At 49.0% G+C, this 19,097-nt stretch overlaps 1 protein-coding gene across 1 annotated transcript; it reads right to left on the reverse strand.

Annotated features, from left to right (window-relative positions):
- Nucleotides 1–12,518: 12,518 nt before the first annotated feature.
- On the reverse strand, nt 12,519–18,634 carry LOC127914420 (basic proline-rich protein-like). The gene is made up of 4 exons (XM_052490266.1): nt 18,379–18,634; nt 16,818–17,513; nt 16,259–16,440; nt 12,519–15,910 (listed from the first exon to the last, which is right to left on the reverse strand). Exons 1-4 carry the CDS (start codon nt 18,632–18,634, stop codon nt 14,465–14,467), a joined length of 2,580 nt encoding a protein of 859 aa, XP_052346226.1. The 3' UTR covers nt 12,519–14,464.
- Nucleotides 18,635–19,097: the final 463 nt, after the last annotated feature.

A 19,097-nucleotide genomic window follows, 5' to 3' on the forward strand; every position in this document is an offset into this window, starting at 1 on the left:
AAACACCAGTAGTAGGCATATCATTCACCCAAAGAGGATCAATAGTTTGTATTTATTTTTATAGCTTAGTTGTGGATTGTGTGTAGCCCAATGGAAAATTCCAAGATAGTTACACCGGGTGGAACAGGGGAACCCAAGAGCAGACTCAGACGAGGAGACTGCGATAAAGTGACAAAGGTATTTATTGAAAAACGGGGAAGATTGTGTGCAGGCCAGGGGAAGCTTGGGTGGGTTGCAAGAAACCAGGTGCGGAGGCTGAGGCTGGAGCGAGAGGGGTTGAGACAGGGTAAGCAGGTCTGGAGGGGAATCCAAGAGAGTAGTGGAGTGGGGAATCCAGGACAGAGTAGCAGGATGACGAGACGTGGAACTGGAGACAAGGACCAGAGTCAGAGCAGGCAGAACTGTAGCTGAGAGGAAAACAGTGCCAGGCAAGGAAAACAGGCACAACAAACGGCAAGCAGCGTAGACTGACTGAGCAGAGATTACAATCTGGCAGTGTGGAAGTGGCAGGGCTGAGCATTTGTAAAGGTCTTGATTATGGAACAGGTTGCAGCTGGTGGGGATATGCTCTGACTCCAGCACACCTGTCTCTGCCCACACAATCACACACACACACACACACACACACACACACACACACACACACACACACACACACACACACACACACACACACACACACACACACACACACACACACACACACACACACACACACAGAGAGGGAGAGAGTACTGGGGGAGTGGCGGCAAGTCAAGGAGACACAGGATGAGCAGTAGAAGGTGTGGCAGGAGCAGATGTAACAAAGATAGAGATTTAAATAGCAATATTCATTTTTTGCTGAAAGGCTTTATGCCTAATCATCTCAGGTCACCAGCTCACAGATTGACACCCACTCAACAGCATTAGGCAATGTGATGCAGTGTTTGTGTTCTTCCATTTCAAACAACATTAACAGTTCCATCACATTTACATAATAAGTCATTTGTCTTTTAATTTTGTTGTGTATATTATTTACTTCAGGGGAACAGTCGCTCAATTGATTGCATCTATTTAATTTCACAATATTTATATTAATAGTTTTATTATAATTTTTCATAGTGTTGACATTAGCGCAGTAGGGCGGAATCTCTGTGCATTCCAGAATGACCTGTTATTTCCAGTTTCTCTCTGCAGTTTCCTGTCTATTTATGAGACTTGTGGAAAGTACTAAATATCTTGGTCATGTAGAGCTCTGGTAGAGTGGATGCAGAACTGAGTGGTGAAGTGGTGATGATATAATAAGTCATCAGATGAGGGGGAGGTAGTGGGTGGTGGGATGGCTCCATCCACAAATAACATCTCTGTTGACTTAGACTGATATTTAGTTAGAATAGAGATGTTGAGAACACAGAAATGCCTCACTATCTTATACACTATACAGGCTTTATAGCAACCCACAGGTGGGCAAGTGCAGGTGGGAAGAAACTCAAGAGCTCCATCCAATCAAAAGGCGTATCTGCTACTCGTCTGAATGGGTCCCTCAGTCTAGTTACAGTAGGAGTCTGGACTAATACAATGGAATTATTTAGCTAAAGCTCTAGCCTTTTAGATGATTTCTTAGCCCTACATCATCCATCAGCCCAGGTCTTGTCTGTGTTTATAAGATACGGTGATGATAAGTCATACCAGGGGATCAGAACAAGAGAAGTATTTACAAAATTCCAGCTGCTGCTATTTTTAAGCAGTTCTAGACTTGAGTTAGGGTCAGAGGCTGTTCTAACTAGTTGTCAGAGAAAGGGGAGGTGAAGGGAGAGGAGAGACAAAGTGATATACAGGGGAGGACTGGACTCCCCGTAAGAACAAACAGTGTGTTCTTGTTGCAAAAACAAGCATTTGAATTCCAATCATGTCTCTGACACGCTCACTATTCAATAGTGCTCTCATACTGTAGTACTCTCAAGACACTCTGAGTCTGTGCTATATGTCCTACATCCACGTGTAAAGTTTCTATTCAATGTCCAAAAACGCTATAGAACGTTTGTAACAGTATAATTTTAAACCGTCCCCTCGCCCATACCCAGGCGCGAACCAGGGACCTTCTGCACACATCAACAACAGTCACCCACGAAGCATCGTTACCCATCGCTCCACAAAAGCCGCGGCCCTTGCAGAGCAAGGGGAACTACAACTTCAAGGTCTCAGAGCAAGTGACGTAACCGATTGAAACGCTATTTAGCGCACACCGCTAACTAAGCTAGCCGTTTCACATCCGTTACACGTTCATACACAGACACTCAATGTGAACAATAGTATTCAATGTAAATGGATAGATCAAATATGTTGTTATTGACCACCAGCCAAAAGGAAACTTTAATCTCCACCAGGGGCTCTGCGTATCTAAGCAACAAGGTCAAAGGCAAAGTAAATAGTTGTCAAATGGGACAGATATTTTCCGAACTGTAGCTGAGGAAACCAACACTTAGCTTCCCTCCCGCTGCCCTTTGTCAGCCCTGTGTATGTTTTGATTGACCAGAGATCCTGTAGCTCCCCTGTACATTAAAGCAGAGAGACCTGGAGGGAGTTGACACGTTGCATGTTGGGTTTCAGTTTCCTGTGGATACAACATTTCAGTTTCCTGTGGATACAACATTTCAGTTTCCTGTGGATCAAAGGACTATTTTGCACCTCAGTGTCCTCAGATGTTTCAGAGAGCGACATGTCAAACAAATGCAAATATACTAGAGGATTTGAAACACAGTAGCTGTTTGTCCCACACATGACTTTCCCTTAACATGACACTTTCAGTCCTTTTTTTAAAGCAACATTGACACCAGAACACGTGACAACAGTGCATCATTTGCAGGACAGTACATCCCTGCTAGCAACATAAAAAGAACAGAGAATGCACCAGACAGATTAATACACTAACACAGAGGAAAACAGTACAGTGTGTTCAAGAAGGTAGAAATTGGGGAAAAGGAAAATGTTGGCACCCTCTTACACTGTTTCTGAAATGTAGAATGTGGCCCCTTGTCCCTTGTGTCCCTCTTACAGTGTATTCATCTATTCACCTTTTTGCAGGCCTATCCCATTCCATTTCTCTCTCCTCACTGTTTCACTGCTCTCTGTGCCTCTCAGTGTGTACATGTGTGTGTGTGTGTGTGTGTGTGTGTGTGTGCGTGTGTGCGTACAGTCAGTGTGTGTCCCACTCCAAGGCCAGCTTCTGATAGCTTTGTAATGCCTTGATACAGGACACTGACGGCATGACCTTGTACCCTGTTGACAAACTAAAGACCACGTCAGCTTTGGTGACCAGACTGTATTTTCTCACACTTCTGAGTACAGTCAACAGTCTCGTTGTTAACACAGTTCAGTAAGCTGTTTAAAAGTGTAAAAGATAGCAAGTAAAACATGGTTACATTTTGTGGAGCACATTAAAACAATCTGGCTGTTGTTCATTTAATCCCTGACGCAAACCTCTGAAATATGATTATGTAGAATACATGAGCTCAACAAACGCCCCTCTGTGTCTACACATTCTTCATGGGGATACTGGAATTTAAAAGCCCTTTCCCATATCTTGCCAATTACAATAAGGCCTGGTGAGTGGATGAGTAAGTGGGTTGGGTACTCTGGGTGTTGCGGGTTCTTTCCCAAACATTATTTAGAGCTTTTGAAAGGGGGTTTCAAAACTAAACACCCACAAGGATGAATCAGGGTTTGTGAAACACATATTATTCTCAGAACACACACTCGCAACCAAGTCTGCACATGCTCTGCGTTTAGTCCTGAGTTTTAGAAAGATAAAAACAACCCTGACCTGTCAGCTGCCCCAGACTGGTCTCATAGACTAGACGTAACATAGTTAACGTCAAATCCAGGACACTCAAATTAGTATGATATGTTATGTTTGGTACGGTTACATAAGATTGTAGGTTACTTATGACAAAAATGAAAGGATGGTAGGTGGGCGTATAACGTGAACGTCTAGCAACCCAAAGGTTGTGCGTTCGAATCTCATCACAGAAAACTTTAGCTAATTAGCAACTTTGAATCAACTTACTACTTTTTAGCATGTTACTTAACCCTTCCCCTAACCTTAACCCTTTAACCTAACTCCTAACCTTGACCCTAACCTTAAACCCTAACCCGTAGAGCTAGCCAATGTTAGTGTTAGCTGCCTAGCCATCCAGCTAACATTGGATTGGAATTGCAATTCGTAACATATCAAACTAATTGTAACTTGTAACCTATCATACGAGATGGATGATGGACATCCACAAATGAATACTTACCATACGAAACATAACATAGCATGGAGTGTCTCGGATTTACATAGAGAATGAATGATAGGAAATGCTCTGAGACCAGGTTGCAGAACGATGGCTGCACCAGAGGACTATAACTACTTCCAAAATGATTCTTGTCTGAAGACTCAAACTGAATTATTCCGCTGCTCTATGTTTGCTACATATAGTACTACATACAGAATTTTCAAAACGCCGCTTTGCCCACGTGTGTTACAATTCTGGCTCAACCTATTGGTTTCTGGAACGGTTAGAATGTGATAGCATTCTAGAAATCATTGGGGAGGTACTCAGATCCAGACTAATAACAGAGAAGAAACTAACGTCTGTAGGCGTATCACTTGACTGGAGCAAAGCGTTTGGGTAGCCAGGCAATAATGATTCATGATGACAACAGAACTGCAGTCTCGATCATCTGCAATGGTGTGATCGATATCAGCTTATCTTAGCTCAAATCAGTCACATATGTAACGGATGTGAAACGGCTAGCTTAGTTAGCGGTGGTACGCGCTAAATAGCATTTCAATCGGAGACGTCACTTGCTCTGAGACCTTGAAGTAGTAGTTCCTCTTGCTCTGCAAGGGCCGTGGCTTTTGTGGAGCGATGGGTAACGATGCTTCGTGGGTGACTGTTGTTGATGTGTGCAGAGGGTCCCTAGTTCGCGCCCGGGTATAGGCGAGGGGACGGTCTAAAGTTATACTGTTACATTGGTGCCGTGACCCGGATCACTGGTTGCTGCGGAAAAGGAGGAAGTCAAAAGGGGGGTGAGTGTAACGGATGTCAAACGGCTAGCTTAGTTAGCGGTGGTACGCGCTAAATAGCGTTACAATCGGTGACGTCACTTGCTCTGAGACCTTGAAGTAGTAGTTCCCCTTGCTCTGCAAGGGCCGCGGCTTTTGTGGAGCGATGGGTAATGATGCTTCGTGGGTGACTGTTGTTGATGTGTGTAGAGGGTCCCTAGTTCGCGCCCGGGTATGGGCGAGGGGACGGTCTAAAGTTATACTGTTACACATACATGAATGTCCAGTAGACATACAAGTTTCACATGGCCATATTCTTATTCAAAGTTAACATGATTACCATTACCATTTAAAAAATGATTTTGTTACAAAAAAAGTTAACCTGTAAATGTAATTTGACATTGGTATGTCCTAGGGAGAGCACAAGTGGCTGTTTTGAGCTTCTCTGCCAGATTCATCTTGGTAATAGTAATGGGAGGCTGACGTGAGCCTGACATACCCCCAACCTCAGTCTTATGGACTAGACAGGTTTGTCTGCTCCAATATGGCATTTTATTTTCATTGACCAGTTAAATTGTGAGGTTTGGAAATAAACTTTTTTTAAAAATTGATTTGTAAATATTGATATTTATAAAATACAATTGCACATCTGAACCACCATCCTCTTTTGTAAATAAAAGTCAACGTCTGCACCAGATTTTGTCTGACTCCTGAAACGTTTCTGCTCTTACACCTGCTACAAGGTCCCTATTTTACAATGATGTAAACGTTTTCTCCGGATCCATCTTTCTCTGTCACACGCCCCTCAGTGCTTATGTAAGTTAAGTTTCCCTGATTGGGAAACTTAAGTTTTCCCTGATTGGGTCCAATCTGGACTACGTACTGTATGTGCTCTGAGGGAAGGTATACTCTAATTCCATACAAACTGTTCTGGGAAGGATCCAGCTATCCAGATGTTGCCGTTCTTTGTTTGCCAATCATCATGAGGAGTAATTCAGGGAAAAATCACTCACGGAGAGCATAATGTTAGCCAGCACAATGTTTGAGTATTATAAATTAAAGATTTTTTGGCTGCGTTAACACAGTAGTCAACCAATTCTGATTTTTTTCCACTAGTGGGTCTTTTGAGCAATCAGATCAGCTCTTTTGACAATAATTGGGCAAAAAATCAGAATTGGGCTGCCTGTGTAAATGCAGCCATAAAGCATAAACTTGGTTCTGTCTGAACTTCTAAGAATACTCGTATCACATGCTGATAACTAGATGTGTTTTTTATCATACAGTATACTAGAGTCATACTCCAGAAGGGTTTAACCATTACTCCCCATATCCACTGTAATTTGGGTGGCCGTGGTTGTTAATTCCTCAGTCATAGACTTCCCAGTTGGGATACTTAAAACTCGTTATCAGCGTTACTTCCACTTTTCCAGTAATCTTAAAAGAAAAACCATTCAACTCTGTACTGCAAATAGATGGGTGGGGAACTTTCTACACTCTAATGAACAATGGTCAAGGTACTTAAGGAAAATAAGCAAAGCAAAAAAACAGGCAGGAATCAGATAACAGACAGGAAATGTCTACTTTACAAGGATATTTTAAGGACAGGAGCGATGGCGCACAACGAGTCTCCTCCAACCAGAGTCTGATCAGGAGTTGAGTCAAGAGCAGCAGAAACAGTCTAGTGATAGTTGATGACACTGATGGAGGATACAGCTCTCTTCCTACTCTTATTTGTATCAGGGTCACTTAAGCCCAGTTGCTCTGGATAAGAGTGTCTGCTAAAAAGTACTTTAAAAAAATTTTTATATATTTTTTTGAAAATATATAATATTTATCTATATATATATATATATATATATATAATTTTTTAATAAAAATAAAAAAAGTATTCAACAGGATACAGAATTTGAATGAAAGGAAATATCATTTAATTCAGTGAAATTCAATTAAATCCAAATACCTCTTCTATTAAGGTTAGGGTTAGATATTTGACATCAACATCAAACATGTTGATATATACATATGTAACAGATGTCATCACACTTCGTAACTCTCTTGTGTTGTGTTAAAAAAAAGGCCTGTCCAGCCAGTAATCCCAGTTGATTGAAGCAACTCAGGTGTGCAGCAACAACAGTATATTGATGGCTGTAGATTCGTGATTTGCCTCTTGCATGTCAATATCAGACTGGGTATTTTGTAATCAAACGTCATAACAATAACAAAAACAGTACAAAATACAATAAATGTAAGTACCTCACGATAGACACAAGGAACCACATTAGATGTGCAGGACAACAGTATGTTGATGGCTGTAGATTCGTGATTTATCTGTTAGCATGGAAATAACTGTGAATTAGCAGGGAGCTAATGTGACTACTACAATTAGAGTATGCTAGCTAACTTGCTCTTACAGCAATAACATCCAAGGTAACAGGTACCATACACACAAAATGCTTTATTTCTAAATGTGACCTACCGCTTGCATGTCAATATCAGACTGGGAAGAATTGAAGTTTGTGATCTCACCCTTCCTTATTTCACTCTGCCATGCAGGTTAGTAGTGTGGATTAACTATGTCGTTGATCCATCCTCAGTTTTCTCTTATCACAGCCATTAAACTCCGTAACTGTTATAAAATCACCATTGGCCTGATGGTGAAATCCTTGTGCGGTTTCGCTCCTCTCCGGCAACTGAGTTAGGAAGAACGGCTGTATATTTGTAGTGACGATTAACCTGTACCCCTCAGTACCGGTACCCCCTGTATATAGCCTCGTTATTGTTATTTACATTTAGTGTGTTACCTATTGATTGATTGATTTTTATTTAGTATATATTTTATAAACCATTAAAAACCATCCTAAACGTAATTGATAACTTCACCATGCTCAAAGGGATATTCAGTGTCTGCTTCTTTTTTTTACGCATCTATCACTAGGTGCCGTTCTTATCGAGGCAATGGAAAACTACTCGACTGAGTGAACTTACAGATAACCATATGTGTACATTCAGGCTGTAACACAACAAAATGTGTTTAAATGTCAAGGGCTAAAATGTATAAGGTATGTATAAGGTATGGTCTAATATACAGTAACTGCATTGCTTGTCCAGAAAATATAATTGACTATTCTTATCACTAAGGAGTAAATTAACATTGTTTTCAGAGGAAGTGAGTGATATATTCTTTGGTATCAGGAAGTGTGACCAGTTAGATTCAATTAAACTCTCTCATGTACTATGGCACTGTCACGTCCTGACCATAGAAAACCTGTATTTCTATGGTAGAGTAGGTCAGGGCGTGACTAGGGTCTTTTTTTCTAGTTTATATTTTCTTTGTGGGGTTCTAGGTTTGATTTTCTATGTTGGTGATTTGTATGATTCCCAATTAGAGGCAGCTGGTTATCGTTGTCTCTAATTGGGGATCATACTTAAGTAGACTTTTTTCCACCTGTGGGTTATGGGATATTGTTTATGTTTAGTTGCCTGTTAGCACAGCATTGTCGTCACGGTTCGTTTATTCTTTATTGTTTTGTAATTGCTTAAGTTTCACTTTATTCGTTAAAGGTATGTGGAACTCTACGTATGCTGCTCCTTGGTCCGACCATCATTATTACGAACATCGTGACAGGCAGTGGAATTTCTTTGAATTGCACTGAATTAAATACTACTCCCTGTCACTCAAACTCTAATTCTACATCCTGTGGGTTGTGGCTAATTCAATTCGAATTTCAACTCATGGGTTGAATGGGAGTCCATTTCAAAATTCTGAATTGAGACCCACCCTAAAATTTTATGATTTCCTGTATGTCCATCTTTCTGGATCCATCCTGTTAAGTCTGCGTTCGCGCTCAGCTGGAGACAATCTAGCCCTGCCCAGTTGCATGGGCCCCGAAGAAGGCGAGTTGGCAGCCCTCTGTGATTCCCGAGAGAACTCGGGTGACATCGGGTTCACTTGAACATGTAGACTTTGGGGGTCTCCTGGATTCCTCGGAGGCGAGGTGGGAATCGAGGGTGAGTGAGAGCAACAGGGCTCAGATTCCCTCTCCCTCCTACGTTCTCATAGCCTCCCGTTGATCCGAGGCTATGAGGGAGACAAGGTCCATGGGCAGCTCCCAGGCTACGAGCTCATCTTCGATCACCTCTGGTAAATCCATGAAGGAACATGTCGAACAATCCTTCCGGGTTCCAGGCACTCTCTGCCGCCAACGTGAGAAAATCCACTGTGTAGTCTGCCACACTATGGGAGTCTTGACGTAGCTGGAGCAGCTTACGAGCAGCCTCTCTCCCAGACAACAGAGAATCAAACACCTTACGTACTTCCACCACAAACTCCTCCAGACTGAGGCAGACGGCGGACTGCTGCTCCCACACCGCCGTGGCCCAGGTGAGAGCCCTCCCGGACACCAGCGTTATGAGGTATGCTATCTTTGAGCGGTCCGAGGGGAACGAAGAAGGCTGTAACTCAAAGATGAGGGAGCACTGGGAGAGAAAGGCCCAGCAGGTTCCAGAGTCTCCAGCATAGCACACCGGAGGAGGTAAGCAGGGTTCTTGGGAAACTGAGGTAGGCTGGAAAGAAACGCCACTGGTGGCAGGGTTGCTGAGAGTCTTGGGGATTACTGGTGTGGCCCGCTGCCTAGTAGGGAATCTGCGGTATTGCTCCAGCAATGTATTGGACGACTGGTCATGGCATTCTGCCAGGGTATGGAGTCCCTCCATAACTCCTCGTGTCATCCAATGGTGGCTCCTTCCTGGGAGACATCATTGTGGAGCTGGTCTGAGTCTGCTGGTCATGGCATTCTGCCAGGGTATGGAGTCCAGTACAGGACGGCAAGCAGGCTCGGGGTCAGAGCAGGCAGAGGTTCATAATCAGGTCAGAGTCAGGGAGGTACAGGACGGCAGGCAGGCTTGGGGTCAGGTCAGGCAGAATGGTCAGAACCGGGAAAACTAGGAAACGAGAAAAAGGAAGACTGGAAAACACTCCGGTAAGACCTGACAAGACAAGATGAACTCGCAACAGACAAACAGAAAACACAGGTATAAATACACCAGGGATACATTGGGGAGACAGAGGAGACATTGAAAATTTTAGCCCTTCGGCTGCTGCCATAGATGTGCCCATTCAAGAAGGCTAAAGGTAATTGGCCACAGATAAAATTATGTCAAATCACGTTATATGTACAGTAGTTTTGATTGGACTGATCATGTCAACATCATACTTCCACAATCTTAGCTAGCAGTCATCATCATGAATCAAGTCGACAATCGATTGGCAATCTACTCCTTGTCATATGAAGATAAATAATGAAGAGAAATTATAGACAAAACTTATTTTCCACCATAATTTGCAAACACATTCATTAAAAATCCTACAATGTGATTTTATGGATTTTTTTCTTCTCGTTTTGTCTGTCATAGTTGAAGTGTACCTATGATGAAAATTACAGGCCTCTCATCTTTTTAAGTGGGAGAACTTGCACAATTGGTGGCTGACTAAATACTTTGCCCCACTGTATATTGATTAACATTACGTACGTCCTTGCTCGCTCATTGTCTTAATCAAAATTACGGATTGCTGCTTATCTGCTTGACGTCCCCATAGTTTGTACATCTCAATTGTCAGTAGAAACCACATTTGTTTAAGCAAGTCAGCCATATCAGCTATGTTTTTTTAAAAGGCAGTAAATGAGGCTGAATGAACTGTTTCTCTGCCAGACAAGGCTCTGCTGATAGCCAAGTGTAGCCGTGGTAAGATGTTGGGACAGCTTTATGTAGGCCCTAACAGTTTGTGGGCACCGTTTGTCATCAGTAGAGTGCAATTAATGTATTGTTTCGTGTTTTCCTCACCGAGATTTACATGCTAACATCGCCTCTGATAACACCCATTAGCAAGCGTTTGCTCACAGGAAGTCCCGTAAAATAAACAGGCCAGCCTATAGAAATCAGATTCCCTTCCAACTGATTCATTCTGGAGCCAGCCCTGAATGTGAATAAATGTCTGGCACATCAGCATGAGGTAAGCATTGGCTTGATGTATCAGAGGCTCATTCACCCTTTCTCCTTTTCTCTTTGCTTCTAGTATTCCCCTCTCTTCTCTTATTATGTCCTCTCCCCCCCTCCATTGTCCTTTACTCTCTATTATCTATATGTTCTTTCCTACCAGTTCTACAAAACCATGGCCTGGATCTCCAGCTTTACATGAGGAGGGGTTGGGGAGGGGGGTAGTGATGGCTGTTGAGGGACAGGATATTACAGTTTCCCCCCAACCATTCCCCTTCGGATTAATCACATGGTTTCAGGAAAGGGACCTCACTATCTCTGCTGAGTCATAGGAAAATAAACACTCCCGCACTTCCCAAGTAGGAGTTAGCCCTCCTCCCTCCTCTCCTCCTCATTGACAACAAGCAGATCCAGCCAGCACCTTCTGTGTGGTTGAGGAAGCTCTCCATCATAAACTGCAGCTGCTTGCTGACTGGCTGTTATCATGTTATCATGTGACTGAATGAAGATAGATCCTGTAACTATGTGCGTGGGGGTGATATGTACGGCTGTGCCAAGAACAAAAATAGCCTGGGCTTTATCACCCGCATCAAGCCAAGGCAACGTCTACCAGAAGTCAAACTGCCTGACATCATACTATAGTCATCTGGGAATGGTTAGTAGAAAGGTTGAATGAGAGGCTTCTGAATGATGGCAGCCCCAGCATGCAACTGTTGCTTGGAACTGATTAATTAAACACAGAAGTCAGATGTGTTATGTTTTATGAAAGTATGGACCTGGCTGTGCTGGGTGGTTTATGTTTTCTTTTTTTATTATGGGGGGGTGATTGTGGAGGAATTATAACAATTATAATTATAATTATAATTATAATTCTACGTATGGGTGGTATGGGTGGTCCTTCTGTAGCTCAGTTGGTAGAGCATGGTGCTTGTAACGCCAGGGTAGTGGGTTCGATTCCCGGGACCACCCATACGTAGAATGTATGCATACATGACTGTAAGTCACTTTGGATAAAAGCATCTGCTAAATGGCATATTATTTATATTATTATTTATAACAGATTGTGTAATGCATTAGGGGACATTAAAGTGTAAATATTTTCAGTCAAGAGACCTTTCAATATTATCTGATGATGCTGTTCCTAGGAGAAATTCCAGCCCTGTTGCATGAAGTAATATATGCTTACATTCCCTACACTTCACTCACAGGCACACGAGTACCCAGGTGCACAAACAAGCACGCAAACACCAGAGCCAGCGCCCGAAGGAATCAGTTGGATGGGCATTTGATTTCTATAGGCGTCCCGTTTTTCTGTATAATATACCCATAGAAAGTCATTGGGCTTATTCAGGACAGATTTTGGCGAGAGTGGGCCCTCTTGCTTCGCCTCGTCTTCTCTGCTGAAACGAGGGAGCAAAACAGCGCCCCTCTGTATTACTACATCTAGTCCATGTATCTGAGGCTGTCTGGCCAGAAAAGGTATGACATGCCGTGCTCATTTTGTCCAGACAGCATCAGATACATGGTCTACACATAAAGAGACAGAGGGGCGCTGTTTCGCTCGCTCTGAAATTTTATCTGAGATTGATGCTTCTTTCTGTCGGCATGCATCACGGTCAAATAAATTATCAATATTTCAATATTTTATTTGGACGGGCAAGGAGGTATGGTAGGGCGGGCCAGGCCCACTAGTGGCAGCACACAACTCCGACCCTGGCACACACACTTGTACATGCACGAGCGAGTGAGCACACACACAGACACGCACACACAGGTAATGGACATATTGTACAGTATACTGCTGTAGATGAACAATACAATAGTTCTCCTGGTTCAGAGTCATGTCCTCAGTCATTGTAGTTGTGCGTCTATAACCACTAGATGGCAGTCTCTTATCATATCAAAGGTCACAGCTAACCAGAAGCTAAAAAACCTTTGCCATTAGGGTGTTTGTTTATCCTGGAGAATGATTCATGTTGTTTCTTATTTTGTGTCAGCAAGCGGTTCTACTACTTGAGAAAGGGGTGTGGTGGTGGGTATGGGGAAGAGGGAAGGTGGTTCTCACAGCCAACAGTCTCATGTATCTTATGGATTTGGAAAAACTCAACAGTGGCGACCACATAGACCACAGACAATCACACTGAGGTCATGTATGTAACTAACCTCATGGGGATACAATTAGGTCGGAGCGCACGCACACACACACGCACACACGCACGCACGCACACACGCACGCACGCGCACACACGCACGTGCACACACACACGCACGCACGCACACACGCATGCACACACGCACACAAACTAACATGATGTTCCTGTTTCTCACATTCACCTTGCATGCATCACTATTTGCAGAGGAATAGGAGAATGAGAAAGAGTCTCTGTTGTGGTCATTGCGCTCTCCCTCTAACCAGAACCATTAGGCAATACACAATATGGTGCTGCTGGGTAGTTTGTACATATGGTGCTGCTGGGTGGTTTGTACATATGGTGCTGCTGGGTGGTTTGTACATATGGTGCTGCTGGGTGGTTTGTACATATGGTGCTGCTGGGTGGTTTGTACATATGGTGCTGCTGGGTGGTTGAAGAAAAAGCCACCACCTGCCAGAGTAAATGTATACCCCCAACAAGTCCTAGAGATCAAGATCAAAAGTCTGAGCTGAAATGCAATCTACATTATGTCCAGACCAGAAACACCCTATATAATCACATTTTTGCTCTATGATAGATACTCAACAATAGTGTATTATTACAGTACATGACAACAGACTGTTTAGCAAGACCATTGGCTGTATTGTGGTAGGATTTAGACAGCATTATTAGTCATTTCTCAGAGCTTTACAGACGGTATAACACAGTAATTCTCTGTTTGTGAGTACTTTAAACATGGAGCTTGGCTGTCTTGCTGTGGTTTAATTTTGTCTGTTTATTTTGGGCGGGCTCCAGCGTATGCTGCAGATGGACACATTCTCACAGAACAGCTCCTCTGTCTGGAGATTGGAGTTTGTTCCCGCTCTCTGCTCTCCGCCGTCCGCCCTCCGCCCCCCAGCCCGTCTCGTCTGGTTTGTGGCCCCGGCCATGCTCATGCCCCCTGGAGCCGCTGGACCCGCTGGACTATCAAGATGTTGTGTTGTCTAGTATCATGTCTCCGTGCCCCAGTTGTACCGTCTTACTTCTGTGTCGTCTCTTTTTCTCCACCTCAGTGTGCCTGAGACATACAGACGAATTTGTATCATTTTCCCATGTGTGTATATGTGGGTGTGTGTGTGTGTATGTGCCACAGCCATCCTTGATTTCAGTTCTGTACCATTCATATTCATATTTCCTCTTCCAACCACACTAAGGTTGTCTAGCACAACAACGAATAGAACACTCATTATAGTGGAGTCTGGCGGCCGAGTGAGATGTCTCATCCTTGTTCTGAAGAAGGGGATTAGAATTATAAACACGGGCTGGCTGGAGGGACTGGGGCTCTGGGACTGGAAGGACTGGGGCTCTGGGACTGGAGGGACTGGGGCTCTGGGACAGGATGGACTGGGGCTCTGGGACTGGAAGGATTGGGGCTCTGGGACTGGAGGGACTGGGGCTCTGGGACAGGATGGACTGGGGCTCTGGGGCTGGATGGACTGGGGCTCTGGGATAGAGGGAGACTGGGGCTCTGGGGCAGGAGGGACTGGGGCCCTGGGACAGGAGGGACTGGGGCTCTGGGACAGGAGGGACTGGGGCTCTGGGACAGGAGGGACTGGGGCTCTGGGGCTGGAGGGACTGGGGCTCCGGGACTGGAGGGACTGGGGCTCTGGGACTGGAGGGACTGGGGATCTGGGACAGGAGGGACTGGGGCTCTCGGGCTGGAGGGACTGGGGCTCTGGGACATGAGGGACTGGGGCTCTGGGGCAGTAGGGACTGGGGCTCTGGGGCTGGATGGACTGTGGCTCTGGGATAGAGGGAGACTGGGGCTCTGGGGCAGGAGGGACTGGGGCTCTGGGACAGGAGGGACTGGGGCTCTGGGACAGGAGGGACTGGGGCTCTGGGACAGGAGGGACTGGGGCTCTGGGGCTGGAGGGACTGGGGCTCTGGGACTGGAGGGACTGGGGATCTGGGACAGGAGGGACTGGGGCTCTGGGGCTGGAGGGACTGGGGCACTGGGACAGGAGGGACTGGGGCTCTGGGGCAGTAGGGACTGGGGCACTGGGACTGGGGCACTGGGACTGGAGGGACTGGGGCTCTGGGACTGTAGGTACTGGGGCTCTGGGACAGGAGGGACTGAGGCTCTGGGACAGGAGGGACTGGGGCTCTGGGACAGGAGGGACTGGGGCTCTGGGACAGGAAGGACTGGGGCTCTGGGACTGGATGGACTGGGGCTCTGGGGCAGGAGGGACTGGGGCTCTCGGGCTGGAGGGACTGGGGCTCTGGGGCTGGATGGACTGGGGCTCTGGGATAGAGGGAGACTGGGGCTCTGGGGAAGGAGGGACTGGGGCTCTGGGACAGGAGGGACTGGGGCTCTGGGACAGGAAAGACTGGGGCTCTGGGACAGGAGGGACTGGGGCTCTGGGGCTGGAGGGACTGGGGCTCTGGGACTGGAGGGACTGGGGCTCTGGGACTGGAGGGACTGGGGATCTGGGACAGGAGGGACTGGGGCTCTGGGGCTGGAGGGACTGGGGCACTGGGACAGGAGGGACTGGGGCTCTGGGGCAGTAGGGACTGGGGCACTGGGACTGGGGCACTGGGACTGGAGGGACTGGGGCTCTGGGACTGTAGGTACTGGGGCTCTGGGACAGGAGGGACTGGGGCTCTGGGACAGGAGGGACTGGGGATCTGGGACAGGGGGAGACTGGGGCTCTGGGGCAGGAGGGACTGGGGCTCTCGGGCTGGAGGGACTGGGGCTCTGGGACATGAGGGACTGGGGCTCTGGGACTGGAGGGACTGGGGCTCTGGGGCTCTGGGACAGAGAGAGACTGGGGCTCTGGGGAAGGAGGGACTGGGGCTCTGGGGCTGGAGGGACTGGGGCTCCTGGGACAGGAGGGACTGGGGCTCTGGGACTGGAGGGACTGGGGCTTTGGGACAGGAGGGACTGGGGCTCTGGGACAGGAGGGACTGGGGCTCTGGGGCAGGAGGGACTGGGGCTCTGGGACAGGAGGGACTGGGGCTCTGGGACAGGAGGGACTGGGGCTCTGGGACAGGAGGGACTGGGGCTCTGGGGCTGGAGGGACTGGGGCTCTGGGACTGGAGTGACTGGGGCTCTGGGACTGGAGGGCCTGGGGATCTGGGACAGGGGGGACTGGGGCTCTGGGGCTGGAGGGACTGGGGCACTGGGACAGGAGGGACTGGGGCTCTGGGGCAGTAGGGACTGGGGCACTGGGACTGGGGCACTGGGACTGGAGGGACACTGGCTCTGGGACTGTAGGTACTGGGGCTCTGGGACAGGAGGGACTGGGGCTCTGGGACAGGAGGGACTGGGGCTCTGGGACTGGAGGGACAGGGGCTCTGGGACTGGAGGGACTGGGGCTCTGGTACTGGAGGGACTGGGGCTCTGGGACAGGGGGAGACTGGGGTTCTGGGGCAGGAGGGACTGGAGCTCTGGGGCTGGAGGGACTGGGGCTCTGGGACATGAGGGACTGGGGCTCTGGGACTGGAGGGACTGGGGCTCTGGGGCTGGATCGACTGGGGCTCTGGGACAGGGGGAGACTGGGGCTCTGGGGTAGGAGGGACTGGGTCTCTGGGGCTGGAAGGACTGGGGCTCTGGGACAGGAGGGACTGGGGCTCTGGGGCTGGAGGGACTGGGGCTCTGGGACTGGAGGGACTGGGGCTCTGGGACTGGAGGGACTGGGGATCTGGGACAGGAGGGACTGGGGCTCTGGGGCTGGAGGGACTGGGGCACTGGGACAGGAGGGACTGGGGCTCTGGGGCAGTAGGGACTGGGGCACTGGGACTGGGGCACTGGGACTGGATGGACTGGGGCTCTGGGGCAGGAGGGACTGGGGTTCTGGGGCTGGAGGGACTGGGGCTCTGGGACATGAGTGACTGGGGCTCTGGGACTGGAGGGACTGGGGCTCTGGGGCTGGATCGACTGGGGCTCTGGGACAGGGGGAGACTGGGGCTCTGGGGCAGGAGGGACTGGGGCTCTGGGGCTGGAGGGACTGGGGCTCTGGGACAGGAGGGACTGTGGATCTGGGACTGGAGGGACTGGGGATCTGGGACAGGAGGGACTGGGGCTCTGGGGCTGGAGGGACTGGGGCACTGGGACAGGAGGGACTGGGGCTCTGGGGCAGTAGGGACTGGGGCACTGGGACTGGGGCACTGGGACTGGATGGACTGGGGCTCTGGGGCAGGAGGGACTGGGGTTCTGGGGCTGGAGGGACTGGGGCTCTGGGACATGAGTGACTGGGGCTCTGGGACTGGAGGGACTGGGGCTCTGGGGCTGGATCGACTGGGGCTCTGGGACAGGGGGAGACTGGGGCTCTGGGGCAGGAGGGACTGGGGCTCTGGGGCTGGAGGGACTGGGGCTCTGGGACAGGAGGGACTGGGGCTCTGGGACTGCAGGGACAGGGGCTCTGGGTCTCGAGGGACTGGAGGGACTGGGGCTCTGGGGCTGGAGGGACTGGGGCTCTGGGGCTGGAGGGACTGGGGCTCTGGGACAGGAGGGACTGGGGCTCTGGGGCTGGATGGACTGGGGCTCTGGGACAGGAGGGACTGGGGCTCTGGGGCTGGAGGGACTGGGGATCTGGGACATGAGGGACTGGGGCTCTGGGACTGGAGGGACTGGGGCTCTGGGGCTGGATCGACTGGGGCTCTGGGACAGGGGGAGACTGGGGCTCTGGGGCAGGAGGGACTGGGTCTCTGGGACAGGAGGGACTGGGGCTCTGGGGCTGGAGGGACTGGGGCTCTGGGACAGGAGGGACTGGGGCTCTGGGGACTGGAGGGACTGGGGATCTGGGACAGGAGGGACTGGGGCTCTGGGGCTGGAGGGACTGGGGCACTGGGACAGGAGGGACTGGGGCTCTGGGGCAGTAGGGACTGGGGCACAGGGACTGGAGGGACTGGGGCTCTGGGGCAGGAGGGACTGGGGCTGGAGGGACTGGGGCTCTGGGACTGGAGGGACTGGGGCTCTGGGACTGGAGGGACTGGGGCTCTGGGACAAGAGGGTCTGGGGTTCTGGGCTCTGGGCAGAAGGACTGGGGCTCTGGGGCAAGAGGGACTGGGGCTCTGGGGCAAGAGGGACTGGGGCTCTGGGCCTGGAGGGACTGGGGCTCTGGGACTGGAGGGACTGGGGCTCTGGGGATGGACTGGGGCACAGGGACAAGAGGGACTGGGGCTCTGGGGCAGGAGGGACTGGGGCTCTGGGGCAGGAGGAACTGGTGCTCTGGGACTGGATGGACTGGCGCTCTGGGGCATGGGGAGACTGGGGCTCTGGGGCAGGAGGGACTGGGGCTCTGGGGCAGGAGGGACTGGGGCTCTGGGGCAGGACGGACTGGGGCTCTGGGGCTGGGGGAGACTGGGGCTCTGGGGCTGGGGTAGACTGGGGCTCTGGGGCTGGGGTAGACTGGGGCTCTGGGGCTGGAGGGTCTGGGGCTCTGGGACTGGAACCCTTGTGGCCCTTATGAGGTTTCATACTGAGGAGTAGAAAGAGCCTAATGATGGAGCTATTCACACTAACGATTACAGCATGTTTCCCTGTATGACACACAGAGATCTAAGAGGTTTAATCATACTGGTTTAATGATCCTCTCCCATTAGCAGTGTGTGGGGAGGGAGGGCAGTAAACCAAGACAGCTTTTGAGACTACACTCACTGGCCATTGATTTTCTACAGTGGATAGATGTTCATCATTCAGACTGGGTGATACAGTAAGAGGAACGAAGACAGAGGGAGCGAGGCACCTCGCTGAACAGCAGACCACCGACACCAGATACCCCACCATGGTTACAGCCAATAACCTAAGCCCATCATCATCCAGGGGCTGCAGACAGTTTGGAAACCCAATACGAACATCACTAACCATCTGGAGAAAGGACAGCAGTGGACTTTTCACATATGCTTTAGAGCTTATCTGTGTACTGAAATACTGTCAGAAT

The sequence above is a fragment of the Oncorhynchus keta genome, chromosome 32 (genome assembly GCF_023373465.1).
Source record: "Oncorhynchus keta strain PuntledgeMale-10-30-2019 chromosome 32, Oket_V2, whole genome shotgun sequence".
NCBI classification, from domain to species: Eukaryota; Metazoa; Chordata; class Actinopteri; order Salmoniformes; family Salmonidae; genus Oncorhynchus; species Oncorhynchus keta.